The following is a 20,150-nucleotide window of genomic DNA, read 5'->3' as shown; positions in this document are numbered from 1 at the left end:
CAAAGTGCTTTGCTGTCCCTCATCGAGGTAGACAAGCAAGCAGGGAAACCTGAAAACTGGCTGTCTGGGGGGGGGGTCCCTTTAAGCACAGACCTCAGATAGCCACTGTGTGAGGCTTCTGCCTGAGGCTGTGTCTACATTGGCGTGATCTTGCGCCAAAACGGCCGCTTTTGCACAAAAACATTCTGCCTGTCTACACTGGTGGGGAGTTCTTGCGCAAGAACACTAAAGTTCTAATGTGTGAAATCAGTGCTTCTTGCACAAGAACTATGATGCACCCGCTCAGGAATAAGCCCTCTTGCACAACTGTTCTTGCGCAAGAGGCCAGTGTAGACAGGCAATATGAATTTCTTGCGCAAGAAAGCCCTATGGTTAAAATGGCCATCAGAGCTTTCTTATGCAAGAGAGCATCTACACTGGCATGGCTGCTTTTGTGCAAAAGCACATCTCTTGCGCAAACGCACTCTCTTCTGGAAGAGTTTTTGCACAAAAAATCTTCAGCAAAAGAGTTATTGCGCAAGATCATGCCAGTGTAGACATAGCCAGTAAGTCCTGACCTGATGCCCTGCTGGAACTGGTTCTGACCAGCCTTAAATGCGATTCAGAGTCCACTTAGTGTGGACGGGCTATTTCGAAATAGCAAAATGCTATTTCAAAATGCATTTTGTGTGTAGACACCTTATTTTGAAATAAGCTATTTCGAAATAACACTGTAGTGTAGACATACCCTTAGGAGCTTAAAATTGACATTTGATTTTGTCTGTTGTGTTTGCAGACAAGATTTTTGGGCTCGTTCCTCCTTTCTTTTAACCATTCATGTTCCCATTGATTTCAGTAGGAGTTTTACAACCATTTTAGGGAATTTAAGGACCACCTTTCTGTTTGTCTAGCACCTGCCATATTAGGGTTGGAGTCCATGACTGGAGCTCTTACATACGATACATACATGCTATACTCCTGGGCTACGTCTACACTGGCATGATTTTCCGAAAATGCTTTTAATGGAAAAGATTTCCATTAAAAGCATTTTTGGAAAATCACGTCTAGATTGGCAGGACGCTTTTCCACAAAAGCACTTTTTCACGATCGGGGCATTCTTGCGGAAAACAGTACTGTGCTGTTTACACTCGCCCTCTTGCGCAAATGATTTGCGCAAGAAGGCTTTTGCCCGAACGGGAGCAGCACAGTATTTCTGCAAGAACACCGACGATCTTACATGAGATCGTCAGTGTTCTTGCAGAATAGTGATAGAAATGTAGCCGTGTTAGTCTGGGGTAGTTGAAGCAAAATGCAGGACAATATAGCACTTTAAAGACTAACAAGATGGTTTATTAGATGATGAGCTTTCGTGGGCCAGACCCACTTCCTCAGATCAAATAGTGGAAGAAAGTAGTCACAACCATATATACCAAAGGATAGAATTTAAAAAAATGAACAAATATGAAAAGGACAAATCACATTGCAGAACAGAAGGGGGATGCGGGGGGGTGGGAAGGGGGAGGAAGGAAGGTAAGTGTCTGTGAATTGCTGATATTAAAGGTAGGGAGAGTGGGATGTTTGTGAGTTAATGGTATTACAGGTGATAATTGGGGAAACTGTCTTGGTAATGGGTGAGAAAGTTCAAAGACTTGTTAAGTCCCTGTTGGTAAGTGTCGAATTTTAACATGAATGACAGTTCAGAGGATTCCCTTTCAAGTGCAGATGTAAAAGGTCTTTGTAGCAGAATGCAGGTGGCTAAGTCATTTAGAGAGTGTCCTTTCTGGTTAAAGTGGCAAGAAACTGTTTTCTCTTTGTGATCTTGTCTGATATCTGTTTTGTGGGCATTAATCCTTTGGCGAAGTGTCTGAGATGTTTGTCCAATGTACATAGCAGACGGACACTTTCGGCACATGATAGCATAGATTATATTTCTGGATGCGCAGGAATATGTGTTCTTGATCTTATAGCTCACTTGGTTAGGTCCAATAATGGTATCAGCAGAATGAATATGTGGACAAAGCTGGCAACGGGGTTTGTTGCAAGGGAAGGTACCAGGGTTGGTATTAGTGTGGTATGTCCTGTGGTGGTTGGTAAGAATCATCTTGAGGTTAGGTGGTTGTCTATAGGAGACTATGGGTCTGTCTCCCAGAGCCTCTTTGAGTATGGTATCCTGTTCCAATATAGGCTGTAGTTTATTGATAATGTGTTGGACAGGTTTAAGTTGGGGGTTGTAGGTGATGACAAGTGGTGTTCTATTGTTGGTTTTCTTGGGTCTGTCTTGAAGTAGATGGTTTAGTGTTCTTGCAGAAATTCAAACAGCCAGTGTAGACAGCTGGCAAGTTTTTCCGCAAAATCAGATGATTTTGTGGAAAAGCTTGCCAGTCTAGCCACAGCCCTGGGGGATTTTTGCACCACAGCACAATGCAGAATGCAGGAAACACTCATCCTTCGTGGTGGATGCATTCCTTGGCTCCTGGCCCTTACGGTGAGCTTCCCATGGCTCCCAAACTCACCGGAGGGGTTGGGAGCTGCGGGAAACTCTACCGCGGCTCCCAGACCCCACCATCCACCCCCCAGCCTGGGACAGAAGTCCCGCAAATAAGCGGAACCACCAGTAGTGATTCCGCAAATCACGAGGAACTCCTGTATTGCAGAAATTAATGTTGTGCACTCCGAATTTCCTTTCCGCCACATAAATGGGCTGCCAACTGCCACTAGGGCCACTGGACTCTGCAGAGCCCAGCTTGTGCATAGAAGTCACAGCTGGGGGAAGGGAAATAGAACTAAAGGATTCCTGGCAGCGTCAGTTCCCAGCATGCCCTGAGGAAGGAGACGGCTGCATGCAGGAAACTCTGTGCATGTCTGAGACCAAGCATCAGGCTGTTCTCCCATTAGATCTCTGGAGTGGGGAGGGGTATGGGAGTCTGGATAAGCTGGGCTCTGGGAGTTAGGGAGTGCAGGTCGCTGGGCCAAGCGGCCCTCCACAGCTGGGTTCTGGGATGGAGGGGGTGCTGGTATCTAGGTAACGGGGTCCCATGTTTGGGCTCTGAGGAGGAGGGGGTTTGAGTGAACTGGTTGGGAGGGCTCGCAGGTAGGCTCTGGGGTGGAGGGACTGTGAGAGTCTGTCCCCTTAGCTGGGCTCTGGTGCGGGGAGAAGGAAGGCAGAGAAACAGGAACTGGGTTATCATGGGAGTTTCTTTAACTCCATACTCCTGGGGGAATTTTTGTGTGTGTCTGTATTGTTGCAAACATATTTGTAGACAGGTATTTTGAAATAAATTACCAAAATAATTGAAACTGGTGTGATTATGTAGTGTTATTTTGACAAATAATGTTTGTCAAAATTTTGCAGAATTTTGATGTATCGTGTGCAGAATTTTTAAGTTTTGGGAACAGAATTTATTTTTTGGCGAAGAACAACCTCAGGAGTAAATACTACCACAATACAGATAGCAAGTGCTAATAGCAACATCAGGTCCTTTAATTTGTTGTTGCATGGTTAGTTGTTAATGGTGGGTTGCTGGCTCTTTTGTGGGCATGTTACAGGCAAATTAAAATACCTTGTCAAACTCTAAAAATTTTTAAACTCTTGAAACTTCACACAATGTACAATGTGTGGAACTCTTTGCCAGAGGATGTTGTGATGGCCAAGATTAAGGATTCAAAAAAGAGCTAGGTAAATTAATGGAGGATAGGTTGATCAATAGCTATTAGCTAGGATGGGCAGGAATGGTGCCCATATTCTCTCTCTGCCAGAAGCTGGGAGTGTACAACGGGATAGATCACTGTTAATTCCCTCAGAAGTACCTGGCATTGGCCTCTATCAGAAGACAGAATACTGGGCTAGATGGACCTTTGGACTGACCCATTATGGCCATTCTTATGTTTTAAGGTATTAAAAGGAAAAATCTGCTCTGGTTTCCTTTTTAGCTTAAAATGGATTTCTTGGATATCCCTGTTCAACACAAGAAACTGCTTTACTGCCCACATGGATGGCTGAGCAAGATTACAAAGGAGATTCTCCAATCAAGCTCTTTAAAAACAAACAAGCAATTGTTTAGTTCATAATGAAGGCCAGAATACATTTCTGTCAGATGATAAATATCAGCCTGCAATAGGAATAGCAGATGTGCTAAAATAATCTTCAGGGAGTGCTTGGATTTGGGATGTTGGACTAGGGCCAGCTCATTACAGTCTAATGCAGTGTTTCTCAACTAGTGGTATGAGTACCCTTAGGGGTACTCGAGAGGAGTCTGGGGGGGTACATCAACACAACTGAAATTTGGAGAAAACAATATTTTTGTTTTAAGTTTTACAATGCTTTATTATTTTTGTACTTTTTACACCCAAAAATTTCATCGCCCACCCAGGCTACGATTAACTTGTTTAAAGAAATATGTTGCAATGGTAGAAAAAAAATTTGTGGGTCTGAAAACTGTAGGTACGGGGGGTACTTTTTTTTTTTTTTTAAAGGGGTACTTTATTAGAGGTTGAGAAACACTAGTCTAATGGAAAGAGTCCACTGATGTCTAGGTCTGTCAGTCAGTTAAGGTCCAAGTTTGTCTCTGTGGGGCACAAATCCGACACTTTCTCCATTGTTTATTCCTTCAGATTATCATCAGCCTTGGGTTATAGAGCCTTGGGTTATAGCAAGCTTTGTGGGCCAGATCCACTGCTGGCGTGAACTAAAGTAGCTCCATGGACTTATAAGAAGCTATACTGATTTACACCAATTTAGGAGCTGGCCTTTAGGATGGAAAGAATATGAACACCATGAATCTCAGACTTCTGCTTTAATTATGTTAATTATGCCAAGGCAAACACTAACAATAGAACAGTCCCATGGCACCTTTGAGACTAACAAATAGATTTAATGGATAAAACTCTCTTCATCAGATGAGTTGGCGTGGAAATTTCCATTCCATTTCCACTCCAACTCATCTGATGGAAGTCGGATTTACCCACAAAAGGTCCAAATATAATATATTTATTAGTCTTTCAGGTGCCACAGGGCTGCTTGCTGTTTTTAAAGTTACAGAATAATACAGCTATCCCTCTGAGATTAAAAAAGGAGGAGATGCCAGAATGTAGATTGCCTGGGCAATCTTAAATCTGCCCTTTTGTGCATACACATTATGATATAGTCTGTAATTACATGATCACATTTTTCCATTGAATCTTATTCAGTGCACAGGATAGATGGTGCTAACTGAATGACCAGCTATTCAATATTTTGTTTTTCCCTAAATGTTCAATGTGTGGTCTTAGATTTTATTTGCTGCAAACTATTCAACCCCTACTGTGAATTTCCTCATGGGCTTTTTTCTGGCAATCATCACCTTAGTATCTCTTGCTTTACAAATATTAATGAATATATTCACAATACCCTTGTGAGATGAGGTAGTATCCCACAGGTGGGGAGCTGAGACACAGAGATTAAGGTCAAAAGTTTCTTATAGTTTAGGATGCCCAATCTGAGTTGCATAGAACCTGATTTGTAAGAGTACCTAGCATTATATAGTACTTATATTCAATATAGAGCTTCCTCTGACATCAGCTGCAGCTGTGAATGCTCAGCACTTTTGCAAAGCAGACCCCAGAATCTCAAGTCAGGTACCCAGAAAACGAGCACCACAAAATTAGTTCCCAGCTATGAAAAGTGTTTTAAGTAACCTGCCCAGGATCATGTAGGAATTCTGTGGCAGAAACAGGGTTAGAATTAAAATCTCTATGGGGGCATTTAACTGCCTTAACCATGTGACACTCCCTTCTCTTCCTGCAGTCCCCTGTCTCATTCCTTACTCACTTTTCAATCTGATACTATGTGGCAGGACCTGCTGTCACCAAAGAAAAGCAAAGAATCCCAGTGGGCCACCGGAGAGATCAGCTGACGGCTCCTTTATGGAGCCATAAGGCATCTGGCACCGTTCATAGACTTCCCCAACACTTGCCCCTTTTCCAACGAGAGAGACCCTGTCATGCATATATGAAGCGGTGTCAGGTTGCAGCCCCTCTTTTGGCTCCTCCAGAACCTTTCCCCATGCCTTCTGTGCCTCCTACACTCCATGGCTGTGTCTACATTGCATGCTTCTTGCGCAAGAACAGGTGTTCTTGTGCAAAAGTTTGCCGGCTGTCTACACTGCACGCGCGTTCTTGCGCAAGTAAATTTACAGTCTAGCGTTGGAAAACAAGGCTTCTTCTGGAAGAGTTATTCCTCTCCCCACGAGGAATAAGCCCTCTTGTGCAAGAGCTCTTCCACAAGAGGGCAGTGTAGACAGCCAACATGAATTTCTTGCACAAGAAGCCTCTATGGTTAAAATGGCCATCAGAGCTTTCTTGCGGAAGAGAGCGTCCACACTGCCATGGATGCTCTTGTGCAAAAGCACATGGCAGTGTGGACATGCTCTTGTGGAAGACCTTTTGCACAAGAACTCTTGCACAAAACAGTTATTGCACAAAAAGCATGCACTGTAGATGTAGCCATGCATCTGTGGCTCCACAAAGTTATGAGACCTCCTTGTCAGTCTCCTGGATCTGGCCAAGATGGCTTTCCATTGCTTCAGGAGGAGGAAGCTTGTCAGAGAATTATTCTGGGTTTGTGCTGGTTTGGGATCTGTGGGTCAGCCCTAGCCTCCAGCTGCCAACCCTCTCCCAACCCCCAGCCTGCAGCCTTTTGGTGGGGGGCATCCCCAACCTGCAGATGCTCCCGGGGGAGCCTTGCTTGGGGCAGTGCATCCCCATTCTGCAGCTTGTTGCATGGAGGGTACTCTGCAAGCTGACCCCAGCCTCCAGTTCTCTTCTCCCTCTGCCCTGCAGCTGGTCTGGGGAAGGCAGCGCTTCAGAGGCTACCCCCAGCATCCAGAGACCCTCTCCATCTTGCAGCCTGTTTGGGAGGATGCTCCGGGGGACTGGCCAGGCTCTGGGCTGACCCTGGCCTTCAGGGCCCTGCTGCTGTCTGCAGGCTGCTTGGGGTGGGCTAGGCTCTGGGGGCTGCTCCTGGCCTCCAGTGGCCCCCCCTTCAGGCTGTGAGGGAGCAAGGCTCTGAGGATTGACCCCTCCCCAATCTCTCCTCCCATGTTAGATTTGGGAAGAAACACTTCAGGATTTCATTGTTCTGAATCCTGCACTCCCCCTAAGGCTAAGACCTTTCTTCTATTCATTAGGGATGTAAAATCCCGATTAATCAGTTAACTGGTTAAACGTTAGGTTCACTTAACGTTTAACCAGTTAACCGACTAAGTGGGATCCTGAGTGGGGAAGCGGCCCCCTGCACTGGGGTGGGGCTGCCGGCACCAGCTCCTGACCCCGCATTGGGACTGCTGGCTCCCAGAGGGGCTGGAGCAGCCCACCATCCACAGCAGGCCACAGGTGGGGGGCTGCTCCCAAGCACCAGTTAACCATTACCCGGTAAGCATCACTTGGTTAACCAGTTACTCGTTCACATCCCTACTGTTCATTATTGTCATCTTCCCTATTTTGTCTCTTACTTTAGACTAAGTTAAAAGAGAAGGTAAACTTTCCATTGTCTCAATTGGTTCATACACAAGCTGAAGTTTTATATGATCATCTTAGGAGAAAAAAATTAACCATATGAAACTTGATTAGAAAAAGGCATGTGGTTTACAGTTCTCAATGTACCTATTTTAATATTGACATCCATCCACCCCACAGAAGGTTCTTGAGATTCTCAGTCAGTCTTGGCAGTTCCAGAAGAAGATCCTACCATTTGGGCTCATCACTCAATGGGCCTTCACCAAAATTTTCTCTCTAGTAGCAGCCTTGGGGGAGGAGAGAGTACTTATATGCCCACATCTTAGTGATGGACTCCTAGCAGGGAACGGGCTTGAGCCTCAACCTCCACATTCCTCATTCGCCTACCCCTGGGGGATGAGCACAGCTTTGAAAAATTGATTTTGGATCCCACGCAGTCCCTAGAATTCATTGGGGCCTCCACTGATGTGGTCTCGGTATGAGCCTTCCTACGAAGGAACAGATTTCAGATCCTGCAGGAACTGATTGCCAAAGTAGTTACCAATCCATCTGTCCCAATGAGGACTTGCCTTCTCCTCCTTGGCCACATGCCAGCCTGCACGTGTCACCACCTTTGCTTGTCCGCACCTTTGCTGCCTTCAGCTGTAGCTTCAGAAGGTCTGTTCTCCCACGTGACATACCATTGACCTCCTGCAGACAGTTCCCCCTGCTGTACTCTCCTCTCTCCAATGGTGGACAGAACCAGGTCAAGTCCACAGCAGAATATCCTTCCTTCTGTCCTCCCTGGACATGACAATCACCAGAGATGCATCACTTGCTGGATGGGATGCCCACCTGGGCAAGTACATGGGACTTGGACCACTTGGGAATCCATGATGTGCATCAACATGTTATGCATTCAGGCCTCCCATCTATTCGCTCCCATCATATCCTCATAGTGTCAGACACTACTACTGCCATTGATTATATCAACAAATAAGGGGGGCATATAGTCACTGACACTTTGTGCAGAAGCGCTGCAGATTTAGGACTGCTGCATTGCCCGCATGATACTGTTACCAGCAGCCTATCTTCCAGGGACTCAGAACATGTTTTCAGGCATTCTCAGCAGGAAATTTGTCACCGACCATGAATGTGAGCTTGCAACACTGTAATCAGCAACATGTTCAACCAACGGAGGACTCCAGCCAGGGACATTTTTGCGTCCCTGGCCAACCACAAGGGCATCTCATACTGCTCCACAGAGGATCTCACACCCATTCTCAAGGGGGTGCCCTCATACACTGGTCAGACCAGATAAGTTATGCCTTTTCCCTTCTACTGCTCCCTGCCGCATGTCTACCACAAGATCGGGTGGGTGAGGGCCATGACTATTCTGGTCACCCCATTTTGGCCTAACCCACCCTCTCTGCTTGTCAGCACATCCCCCACTTCCACTGCCAGATTTACCAGAACTGCTCGTGTGACACAGTGGAAGGATCAGGCTTCCTGACCCACTGACACTTCTCATCAGAGCTTGGTTTTTGAATGGGCATCTTCACTTGAACAGGACTGTTCATTGGTGTTTTAAGACCTCAGCTCAAGTACCAGGAAAGAGTCAACAAGCCTGCTAGTAGAAGCATTTAACTTCCTGTGCACCACAGTGGGGCCTTGCTCCTGAGGACATAGATGTTCCCCATCTATTAGGTTACCTTCTGTCTCTGAAGACTTCGGGGCTCACTTTCAATTCTATCCATTCGTGCTTTCTACTACGAATACCTGCCCCTGTAGAACAGCATTCTGTGTTTACTCACCCATTGACTGCCAGGTTTTGGAAGAATCTCCTTAAAATGTAGCCGCCTGTTCTACCTCTTACTCTCCAATGGAATCTCAGCATTGTTCTCTTGACATTAATGAAATTGCCCTTCTAAACTCTGGTTTCATGCTCCCTTTCTATGAAGATTGCCTTCCTGGTACCTGTTATGTCTGCGAGAAGGGTAGGAGAATTGGAGGCTATGATGGTGGAGTCTCCGTTTACCACATTTCATAGTGAACAAAGTGTTCTGCCATCTACACCCCGAGTTTCTACTGAAGGTGGTAGCACACTTTCATCACAATCGACCTATACACCTATCTATGTTCTTTCTGAAGCTTCATATCTTGGCAGAGGAGAAGCACATTTAGTCCCTCAATGTCCACATTGCCTTGGTCTTCTACCTGCGGAAGACAAGACCACTTAGGAAGTCATCTATCTAGAGTGTTTATCACTATAGCTGAATAAATTAAAGGTCAGACCATTTCCACACAGGGAATCTCCAAGTGACTTCCAGGTACATTACTCTCTGCTATTGGTTATTGGAACTGCCCTCACCTCTTGAAGACAGAGCCCATTACATGAGGGTGCATGTATCAAGGACAGCTGCCTTGCATGGTGTACTGCTTCCTGACATATTAGGGCAGCCAGCCTTCATATCCAAGATTCTGCAGCAGAACTGGAGGGCACAGTTTGTCTACCCTGCTCTTTATTGCCTCGGGCAAAACTATGAGGCAGAGCAAGGATGAATATGGGGACAATGGACACTACGACTTTCAAATTCTCTGGCTCCAGATGCAGGGCATGTGGACCCTCAGTGGAAAATGGAATCTCCAGTTACAGGTAAGTAATCTCGTTTTCTTCCTTGTTTCAAAATTCACTGCATCAGAGCTTTAAACAGCAAAACGAACTTTAACCTTTTACTGAAGGATGGGGAGATGGGCAGGAGGAACATAAGAATTGGCGATATGGGGTGAGTATCCTGTCTCCTGACAGTGGCCAATGCCACATGCCCTAGAGAGAATGAATTGAACAGGTAATCATTCAGTGATCCTACCCGTCACCCATTCCCAGCCTCTGACAAAAAGAGGCTATGGACACCGTTCCTGCCCATCCTGGCTAATAGCCATTGATGGACCTATCCTCCATGAATTTATCTAGCTCTTTTTTGAATCCTGTTAAAAGTCCTGGTCTTCACAAAATCCTCTAGCAGGGAGTTCCACCGGTTGAAGATTTGACCCCAAAGTTTCAAGTCCTTGCTTAGGCAAAGCACCCAGTGACTTAAAAAATGTTTCAGCTCCTGAAAACATCATTGTTGAAGTCAATGGGTGCTTTGCCTAACCAAGGACTTCAATTAAATGCCTACTTTGAATGAGAAGAAATCAATCCAAAACCACTGATGGTTTAGTATTGAACAGAGGTAGCTGCTGAATTTAGTGATGAAAAGCAGTTCACATCTTTGAAACGTCTGCTGTTGGCCTCTCTGTGACATGACACACTATGCCACTCTACTATGGCCAAACACACCAACAGCAATTTTGGGCCATGGGTGAGAACAGTCACTGGGCCCCACGCACTCACTAGCCACATCCACATGGACGTGGTCTGCTTGACATTTGGGCAGTACTGCTCCTGCACTAGCTGGTGCCCAGCAAGCTGCCAACTCCACTGCTAGGTGCACTCTTCGGCTGTGTCTAGACTGGCAAGTAAGTGCTCAGCTTACAGGGAACACTGCTTGCAGACAGAAGTTTCTTGTTAGCTGTAGTTTGTCAGTCCATCTCTGACTCCTGGTAGGCAAGTTAATTGATGGCACTCTGAGGCTTCGCCTACATTGCAGCCTTTGTTGGCAGAGACAATGCAAATGAAGCGCTCAGATGATTTTGCGGAAAAACTTGCCAGCTGTCTACACTGGCCACTTGAATTTCCGCAAGAACACTGACGATCTCATGTAAGATTGTCAGTGTTCTTGCGGAAATACTATGCTGCTCCCATTTGGGCAAAAGCCCTCTTGTGCAAATCATTTGCGCAAGAGGGCCAGTGTAGACAGCACAGGTACTGTTTTGCGCACAAAAGCCCCGATGGCTAAAATGGCGATCGGGGATTTTTTGCGCAAAAGTGCGTCTAGATTGGCACGGACGCTTTTCCGCAAAAAGTGCTTTTTTGTAAAAAACGTTTCCGTTAAAAGCATTTCCGGAAAATCATGCCAGTCTAGACGTAGCCTTCCAGTATAGTCAATGCTTCTATGTGCCCACCTGATAGAGTGGCCAAATGTCTAACTAATCTTGCAGACGCAAAGACCCTGCCTCGTCCCTGCCCTGCCTCCTCCCCTTAGACCACACCCATCCTGTTACTTCTCCAAGGCCCTGCCACCTGCTCACACTATCAGCCCTCCCTCCATCACTCACTCTCCTCCACCCTCACTCACTTTCACAAGGCTAGCATACGGGGTGTGAGTGGGGATGCAGGGTGCAGGCTCTGGCAGGGAGTTTGGATGGAGGAGGGAAGAGAAGTCAGGCTCTGAAGAGGAGGGTGGGTGCAGGGCATAGGCTCTAGACTGGGACAGGAAGTTGGGCTATGAGAGAAGGTGGGACAGGGGCAGTGCTTACCTTCAGCAGCTCCCAAAAGCACCCAGTATACCCCATTTGCAGCAGCTCCTAGATGGGGGATGTGCACCACTAACCCTAGACACTGCCCCACAACTTTCATTGGCTGCAGTTACCAGCCAATGGGAGCTGCTGAGTTGGCACTTAGGGTAGGGGGCAGTGCACAGAGAAACATCCCCCTGGGGCTGCAGGGATGTGGCAGCCGCTTTCAGGAGCGACACGGAGCAAGGCTGGGCCATAGCCTCGCTGCACTGATACTGGCAGCATCCAGGGTCCCCAGGCTGTTTTAAATTGCCCAGGCCCCTAGGCAATTGCCCCCTTTCGCTTCCCTCCCCCAATCAGTGGACCTGACTATGGGAATCTCTAGTAAAATCCTATACAGAGTCATAGACTTTCATCTGATATGGAAGTTTTGCCTGTGAAAATCCAAAATAAGCTTTTTTTTTTTTTTACACTTTTGGTACTTTAACTAAGTGCTCCAAGTGTCTCTACCCTCTGTTTGCCAGAAGCCTGGAGTAGATGAAAGGCAATGGGTCAGTTGAGGATTGCCTGTTCTGTTCATTCCCTCCAAAGCACTGGCATCAGCCACTGTCAGAAGTTAGGATACTAGGCTAGATGGACCATTGGTCTGACCCAAAATGGCCATTCTTCGTTGTTGTGCTAAATGCGAACCTTGGCAGTACTTCAAACCTTTCAAATCTCAAAAGCAGGAATTTTACAGTGTATAAGAGGAAAGCAGTCGATGCATCACTAGCATCTTCCTGAAGCTCTGTGATGCAGTTGTGTTTCTGCTATCGCCATGGTGCATCACAGTGCCTCATCACAGAAGGGTCCATGGCAATACACTGTGCAGCTTTATTTCCAAACTACCATTTTTAGGTGGAATTTGCTTTCAAGGACTTTTAAGCATCTAAACTGACATGAAATATGGTTCTCTGTCACTAAGCACATTGTTATGGAGACTTAGGCTATCCCCATTTATTGCACAGTTCTCAGGAACTGAAACATGATCACACCCTAAAATCAGTTTATTGGAGGTGTGTTTGTTGTTTAAAACTTGGAATTGTTTTGTAGAGCCTAGAACACAAGCCACATAAAAGAGGTGGAAGAAACTGAACAAGGCAGAGAAGGAAGAGCAAGAGAGGTAAAAAAACAGCAGTGGCCCAAGATGGAGGGGCATATTTTCCCTAGGAATAATACAGAAATTGATACTACAGTGCTTCATAAATACAGTAAGAGTAAACATTTCATTACCTCAGGAATGGTCAAATTCTAACCTTAGTCTGTCCGCTGACATTAGAGATGTGCTTTTGTGGATGGAGGGGGCTGTGGAGTCCTGAATTTATAATCTCAGCCCATGGTCCATGACTGAACGGAAAGTGGAATTTGGCCAGTTATTTAATCTTTACTTATATAGTACAGGTTTTGACAGTTTTTGAATTTTTTCATATCCTGCTTTGGAGATAACGTAAAAGTGACAAGGGAACACAAAGAGCTACATGATGATTTTTAAGAACTAGTAGAGTTACAGTTAAAGGACAAAATGATCTATAGGGGAACAAACACATTAGCTTATTTTGTTTGCATTGGCATTAAATTATATAGTAATTATTCGGTTACCAATGAGGTGTGATCTAATGGCAGATATAGAGCTGTTTTTCAGACATTGCATTATAGGGTCCTCATCCAGCTGGAACACACCCTAGCCATTTAGTTACTCGACCGAAAAATAAAACCGTAGTGCCTCTTATTATCTGCCTGGTTTCAGAAGATTAGACTGTGGTACTGAGATTTACTAGACCTTCAAATGCTATTTCACCATGCCACATATATAGGATTTCCCCCCTCCGTGCTATTAGCACCTTGCTGAGCAAGGTTGAATAGCATTTTTAAGGGTATGATTTAACAGCTAACTTTTCACGTTTCTATTGACTTTCCATCTTGTATTGGCGGATGCAAAATACACATGAGAATTGGGGGACTTTTATGGATGAATGAGGAGGGAATTTGTGTCTCAATTGATGAAGTTGTCTACACTGGGGATTTGCCCCAATACCCGCCAGAGGCTGCCAGACAACTACAACTACTTTGGTAAAGAACTCCACAGCTGGGATTTCCAGTCCTGAGAATGCTGTGCTCCCTAGCTCTGGGAGTCTTAGTTTGGGCCTGCCTAGTGGAAGCCTGTGGACCGTAGCTATATTGGGGCATGTCTACATTTCTACAGGAAATTATTTCAAAATAACTAAATATGAAATAACTCCAAAATAACAAAATCAAAACAGAAGGCCCCCACTATGGGAGAGCCTCCAAATTAGTCAGAGACAGGCTCCATTGTTGTGGACGTGCTACCTTGACTTAGAGAACCAGGAAGCACTGGGGAGCGATTACTTTGAATGACTCTGGGGAGTAGTTATCCCAAAATAGCAGCAGCCGAGTGACCACTCTACCGCTATTTTGAAGTAAGTGTTATTCCTCATGATGAGCAGGAGTTATTATTTTGAAATAATCAGCCCCTCAGGTTTACCTGGCTCCATACCCCCCCACTGCTCCCATTAGCTGTGGTTCCGGCCAATGAGAGCAGCAGGGAAAGCCTCCAGGAGAGCAGTTTCCTATGCTACTGTTCCCCTAAGCCAAGAGGAAGGGGAGCGACAGCACACTAAGCCGCTTCCTCATCCCGCAAGCTGGATCCAGCCTGAGAGTCTCTTCCCCCTGCAGTGGGGAGCTGACGCTCCAGCCTCATGGGGTAGGGGAGAGACTGGAGCACTAACTCAGGTTATTTGCAAGATGGTCACAGATCACTTTGAGAACCACTGACCTATGACACTGGTTGATCAAATGTAACGAACAGAGAACTGTTTATTCCATTATGGCACTAGTGTGGAAAGGGATGGAAACTGATTAAAAACTTTCATTCCATCTCAACTGAGATTAGGGCTCTATTATACTATGCACCATATAACTGCCTAGTAAGGGACAGTCCCTGCCCTATGATTACACAAGACTAAGAGCTGGAGAAAAACTGTATTATCTCCATTTTACAGATGAGACATTGAGGTACAGTAAGATCAAGTTATTTGCTGAAGGTCACACAGGAAGTCTGTTGTAGAAGCTGAAAATTAATACAGATCTCTGGAGACCCTTATGGCCAATCTTCTTCATTCTCTTTCTTTCTTGCCCCGTAACAAAATGAAGTAAATTCTCACTGGTATAATCCTGTAGCAAGCTGCTTATCAGCCTGCAATGCAGGGGGAAAGCTCACCCGGAAGGCAAAAATGTCACCCATGTGAATTACAAATTTGCATTATTATAATGATTAGGTAGTAGCAATGCAAAACGTGATCAGTCTAGTTTCTCAGCAAATCATTCGCAATGAGAATGCCACTTACAGATTATACTGCGAGCAGAGAAATAGGCGAGGGTTATTACTGAAGAGCCCTGGAGGATGACGAGCTTGACTCAAAAGAAGAAAGTGAGTGAGCAGCAAGAGATTAATAGAGTCTAACTAGCAGCAGTAGGAACAGATGAGTGGGAGGAGAAAGAACGAGGACCACAAAGAAGGGTGTCATTGGCCCTGCTTAAAAAAAATGGTATGAAGTTTTTAATCAGTTTCCACCCTCTTTGTCAAGGCTTTCCCAATCATCTCTAAGGGTTCGTCTAGATAGCGGGGCTATTTATCCTGCCTCTTTGAAACGCACCCGTTATTTTGAAAAATATTTCAAAATAATGGGCATACTATTCCGGCATCCCTGTAACCCTCATTCCACGAGGATCAAGGGATGTCTCGAAATAGCACATTATTTCAAAATTTGGTGCTGTGTAGATGCACCCTAACAGATCAGGAACCAGCTGATTTAACAAGAAACAAGGGCAAAGGACACAAAGACACAGAGCAAAATAAATCTGGATTAAGTGACAGCTTGGCTCTTGAGGGAGAAAAGGCAGAGTGTCCTACCAAACAGGGCACTAGAATGGCTCTTCCCCTAATCAGTGCTTCAGTTTCCCCTCTTGTCTTTATAATAGGAAACAGTTTCTGGTCCAGCCAACACCCAATTAAGGATAAGTATCAATTAATATACTAGTTGAGAAGTCGATGGAATTTTCATTGGCTACTCGACTAGTCGTTAAGGAAGGGCGCTTTAAGCGCTCACTTCCAGCTCAGGCTGTGTCTGAGCACAATTCCCGGCTGCTGCTCTGCACTCGTAAAGGGACAGAGAGGAGCTGGCTTGCAAAGACACTGGCTCATTCTCTGGTCTCTCGCTGGGTCTCAGGACAACCCTCACACTGCCACTCTGTCTGCTTGTCTGTCTCCTCTCTGTCCCTCTAAGAGCGCAGAGCGGGGGGAGGAATGGGGTGGTGGTGACTGAATAGTCGATAAGCTTCTGCTTATCAAGTAGTACTATCGGGTAGTTGACTACTCGACTACTCCTCCACATTCCTACACCCAAGGGCAGTGTCTACACTGCACCCCTTTTCCGGAAAAGGGATGCAGATTAGACACTTTGGAATAGGCAAATCCGCGGGGGATTTAAATATCCCCCGCGAAATTTGCATTAACATGGCTGCCGCTTTTTTCCGGCAAGTAGGAATAAAAGGTCCTCCGGAAAAGGGTTTATTTTCCGGAGAATCACGTCTAGACTGGCGCTTTTCTCCGGCTTATCCCCAAGCCGGAAAAAAGCGGCAGCCATGTTAATGCAAATGCCACGGGGGATATTTAAATCCCCCGCGGATTTGCCTATTCCAAAGTGTCTAATCTGCATCCCTTTTCCGGAAAAGGGGTGCAGTGTAGACACAGCCAATATGTTTGCACAACACATCTGTTATCTCAACTGGGGCCTCTGTGCTAACTCAATAAAGATGAGGTTATGAACGTAGCTAACAGACTAGTCACTCATCCTAGAGAGGGTAGCAGCTAGAACAGTTTTTGACAGAATGAATTTAGATATCAAAGCGGGGATATAGAAGAGACCGACAAAGGGAGTTAACCATGTAAGGGTCAAACCTGAGTCCCTAGATTTGAATTCAAGTCACCCAAAGAGAAGGCTTGAATGGGAAAAGGGGCTTTCAGAGTGTATGCATAAGAAATTCCCAAAGAAGGAAGAACAAGGAGAAGGGGATCCTGAAAAAGCAAACAGGTGAGCAAAAGAGAAGCATGAAATTACACAAGCACAAGGAACAGAGGGATGCAGCAGACGGTTGAAACCAGTGGAGACAGGCACTATGGAAAACTATAACAGATAAGATCCAAAAAGTAGGTCACTCTCATGAGGCTTTTGATTAAGGATGAGAGATGGCATAAAACAGAGTTTCTTACAGGCTCTTCAGAGAAAAATCAAAAACTTGCAGAAAACTTAAATGTGATTTAGCAAAACAGACAGACAATTTCAGAGATTAAAACTTTAATTTAAACTTTGCCAACAAAAAAAAAAAATGGTTACAAAAAAAGGGAAATTCCCCGTACAAAAAATTAATGAGTGCCTCCTTATAACAAGGAGAATCTGCCATTGTCAGTGTACACTCAAGTGCACGCAGGTCAAGCTGTAGGTCTTCAAATGGGAAATGTAAAGTGTTCAACGTTAACTTAAGATTAGTTCAGAGTTCCAAATTTACAAGACTCCTGTCACCTTGGTCTTTGAACACAGTTTAATTCAAGAATCTTATGACAAAAACTTCTCTTTGCCTTGCAAACACAACAGACTTGTAGAGTCACAGAAGGCACTGCTCATACAGCATGCACTAGAGAGAAAAATTCACCTTTGTACAGAGGACACCACTTAACCACGCTGAACTCCCACTTGTGCTGTCCGTCACCACAGAGATGAATTTCAACCAGAATGCATGTAAACCATAACCTATGTGACAATCACTTAAACGGTCACTTGTCTTAGCAGTTAGATCCTGCTTCTAAAATGAAGACAACTGCTCTGGAGAAAGTGATTTACACATGACCAATTGGAGACCAGCTGCAACATGACTACTGTATGCATTATAGCTTCTGGACTGTCACAAGTCAGCATCACTAATGAGAATAGGTACAGTAGCATTTCCATCAGTGGAATCTTTCCACTTACCATTATTAAAACATAAATAGGACAAGGCAAGAGCATCTTTAAAACTTGATTACCGAAACTAGAATGGCTAAGTGAGTTTTGAACCTTTATATACCTACACAGCCATGAACACATAGCATGATCACCACTTCTTTGCATTCATCCATGAGCCAGAAGACCACCATAACTATGGTGTGTTAAGAGAAAATGCATCCTTCTGAAGCCAGTCACAGATAAAAGGACTTATTTGCTTATTTTCTTCCCAGGCTCAGGGTGAGTGGCAGTATTTAGAAATCTACAAGTTTAGTGCCAGAAAAAAAAAAACAGCAGTAATAACAACATTGTTACTTACTATTTTCATGGCACTATATAAAACTAACTGAACCTGTGTGGTAAGTATCACCCCCATTTTAAAGACAGGACAACAGAGATATGGAGGCCAAATAACTTGCTCAAGGCCATATGGTGAATCAGTGGGAAGAGCCAGGATTAGAATTTCCTAGCTCCTAGTAATGTACACTGCTCACTAGAGCCCATTGGTTCATGATTACATTAGGAAAATGCTATAGCTCTCTATCAATCATTTCTCCCACTTCTTCCCAAGAGAAAAATAGAGTAACTGTGAAAAGAAGAACTGATTATAACAGCTTTATATAGTTTGTTTGACAATGAGAAAGGCCTTTAAAAAGCAATCAGTTCTTTTATTTCCAGTTTTGATTTAATTTCTTAAAATTTTTAAAGAGAATGCAGAAGTCTGTTTGATATAGACATAACTCTGCAGTCAAAACCCTTCACGTGAACACCCAAAATGTGATACTGTCTACTTGTAAAATAAGATTTTTGCTCTTTAATTTTGCAAATAAAATATAAACCCTGAAGCCAACTTTTTTTTTCAGATTTCAGGAGAGTTAGCAACAGCCATAATTTTGGTGTAAACACACGGAATCTTGTACATTACACCGACTGTTCAGAGAGAGAGAGAGAGAGATATCCACGAATATTGGTAACAGCTTTTTTCCCCCAATTTCTTATGGCAATCCTCTCTCCTCTTCCTGCAGTGCATAGGGTAGAATCTCTTCATCAATGTTGCATGACAAGAGAAAATAAAACTGCTTTCTTGAAATATAGTTAGATAATTGAATTAAAACTTCTGAAACTTTTAGTCTTGTTGTTATGAATGCAGTGCAGTAAGTTACTGCCATCTAAGAGGTTACTGAAGACTCTTGATTCCAAACATAAATATTGACGAATCAGCCTTTTCGATATACAGATGGGGACATTACTTTGAGCCATCCTTTGGCCAGGGACTGGATTTTTAACTTCCATGTATCAGATGAAGAGAAACACAGACAAAACCCATCAGCATCTTCTACTGCATCAGAGAGGAGAAAGGTGGAAGAGACACTATGACAGATGAACAGTACTAAAGGTGGCTTTTTTTTAATGGCAGTATTGAATTGAGCGCTAATTTCTAACCTGGGGTAAAATCTACATTTTTCTTCAAGAGTTCTTAGTTTTGTCATGCGCCAGAAAGATTCTTTAAGGGTCAACTCCAGAAGCACTGGAGAAAAGACTCAGTTCTTAAGCGCTCTGCACCAACAAACATTCCTATCTGCAGCAACTTTTTGTCAAAAGCAGCAGTGTTTCACTAGTCACCCAACCGAAAACCTTGGCCCCAGTTGTGTCTTCCACCACCCTGTTGATCTTCTGCAGCCCTTCGCACACTGGCGGGTGGAATACCAAATCCTGATACTCCTCCTCTCCTGTTTGGCAGCCATCGGTATCTGGAACACACATTTGGGGGCAGGGAGAAAAGGAGAGAAAGAGACCAAACGCTGAATATAGTACAATTACTCTTTAAAAATCATGGGCTTGAATCACAGCTCATTTTAGTTACTAAAAATTATAAAAAGTATAGCTTTTAATTTATACAGCCATCACATAATTTGCTTTACAAATATTAAGTCTCAATACCCTATGAAGTAGGTATCTTTAGCCCACCTAAAACCTCCCACAAGTTTTATTCTGTAAGTGAGTAGAGACAAGAGGTGTAGGGAAAATTCTACAGTATGTTCCCATTACAATATCGGAGCACCTCCTAATCTTTTAGTGGATTTTTCCTCAACACCCTGTAAAGAAGGGATTTCTATTTTACAGATGAGGAGTCAAGGCAGAAATTAAGTGACTAGCCCAGGGCAGATCAGGGAATCAAAACTGGGTCTCTCAAATATCAGGCTG

At 44.4% G+C, this 20,150-nt stretch overlaps 1 protein-coding gene across 1 annotated transcript in view; it reads right to left on the bottom strand.

Moving 5' to 3' along the window:
- Nucleotides 1-1,242: 1,242 nt before the first annotated feature.
- The window catches only part of DERL1 (derlin 1), a 39,054-nt gene continuing 20,146 nt past the window's right edge, over nt 1,243-20,150 (bottom strand). Inside the window, exon 8 of the mRNA XM_075920172.2 lies at nt 1,243-19,696. Within this exon, the coding sequence (XP_075776287.1) occupies nt 19,561-19,696 (136 nt within the window). The 3' untranslated portion in view covers nt 1,243-19,560. The remainder of the gene's footprint in view (nt 19,697-20,150) is intronic.

The sequence above is a fragment of the Pelodiscus sinensis genome, chromosome 2, assembly GCF_052426305.1.
Source record: "Pelodiscus sinensis isolate ZL-2025 chromosome 2, ASM5242630v1, whole genome shotgun sequence".
NCBI classification, from domain to species: domain Eukaryota; kingdom Metazoa; phylum Chordata; order Testudines; family Trionychidae; genus Pelodiscus; species Pelodiscus sinensis.
This window is presented reverse-complemented; position numbering and strand designations above follow the sequence as displayed.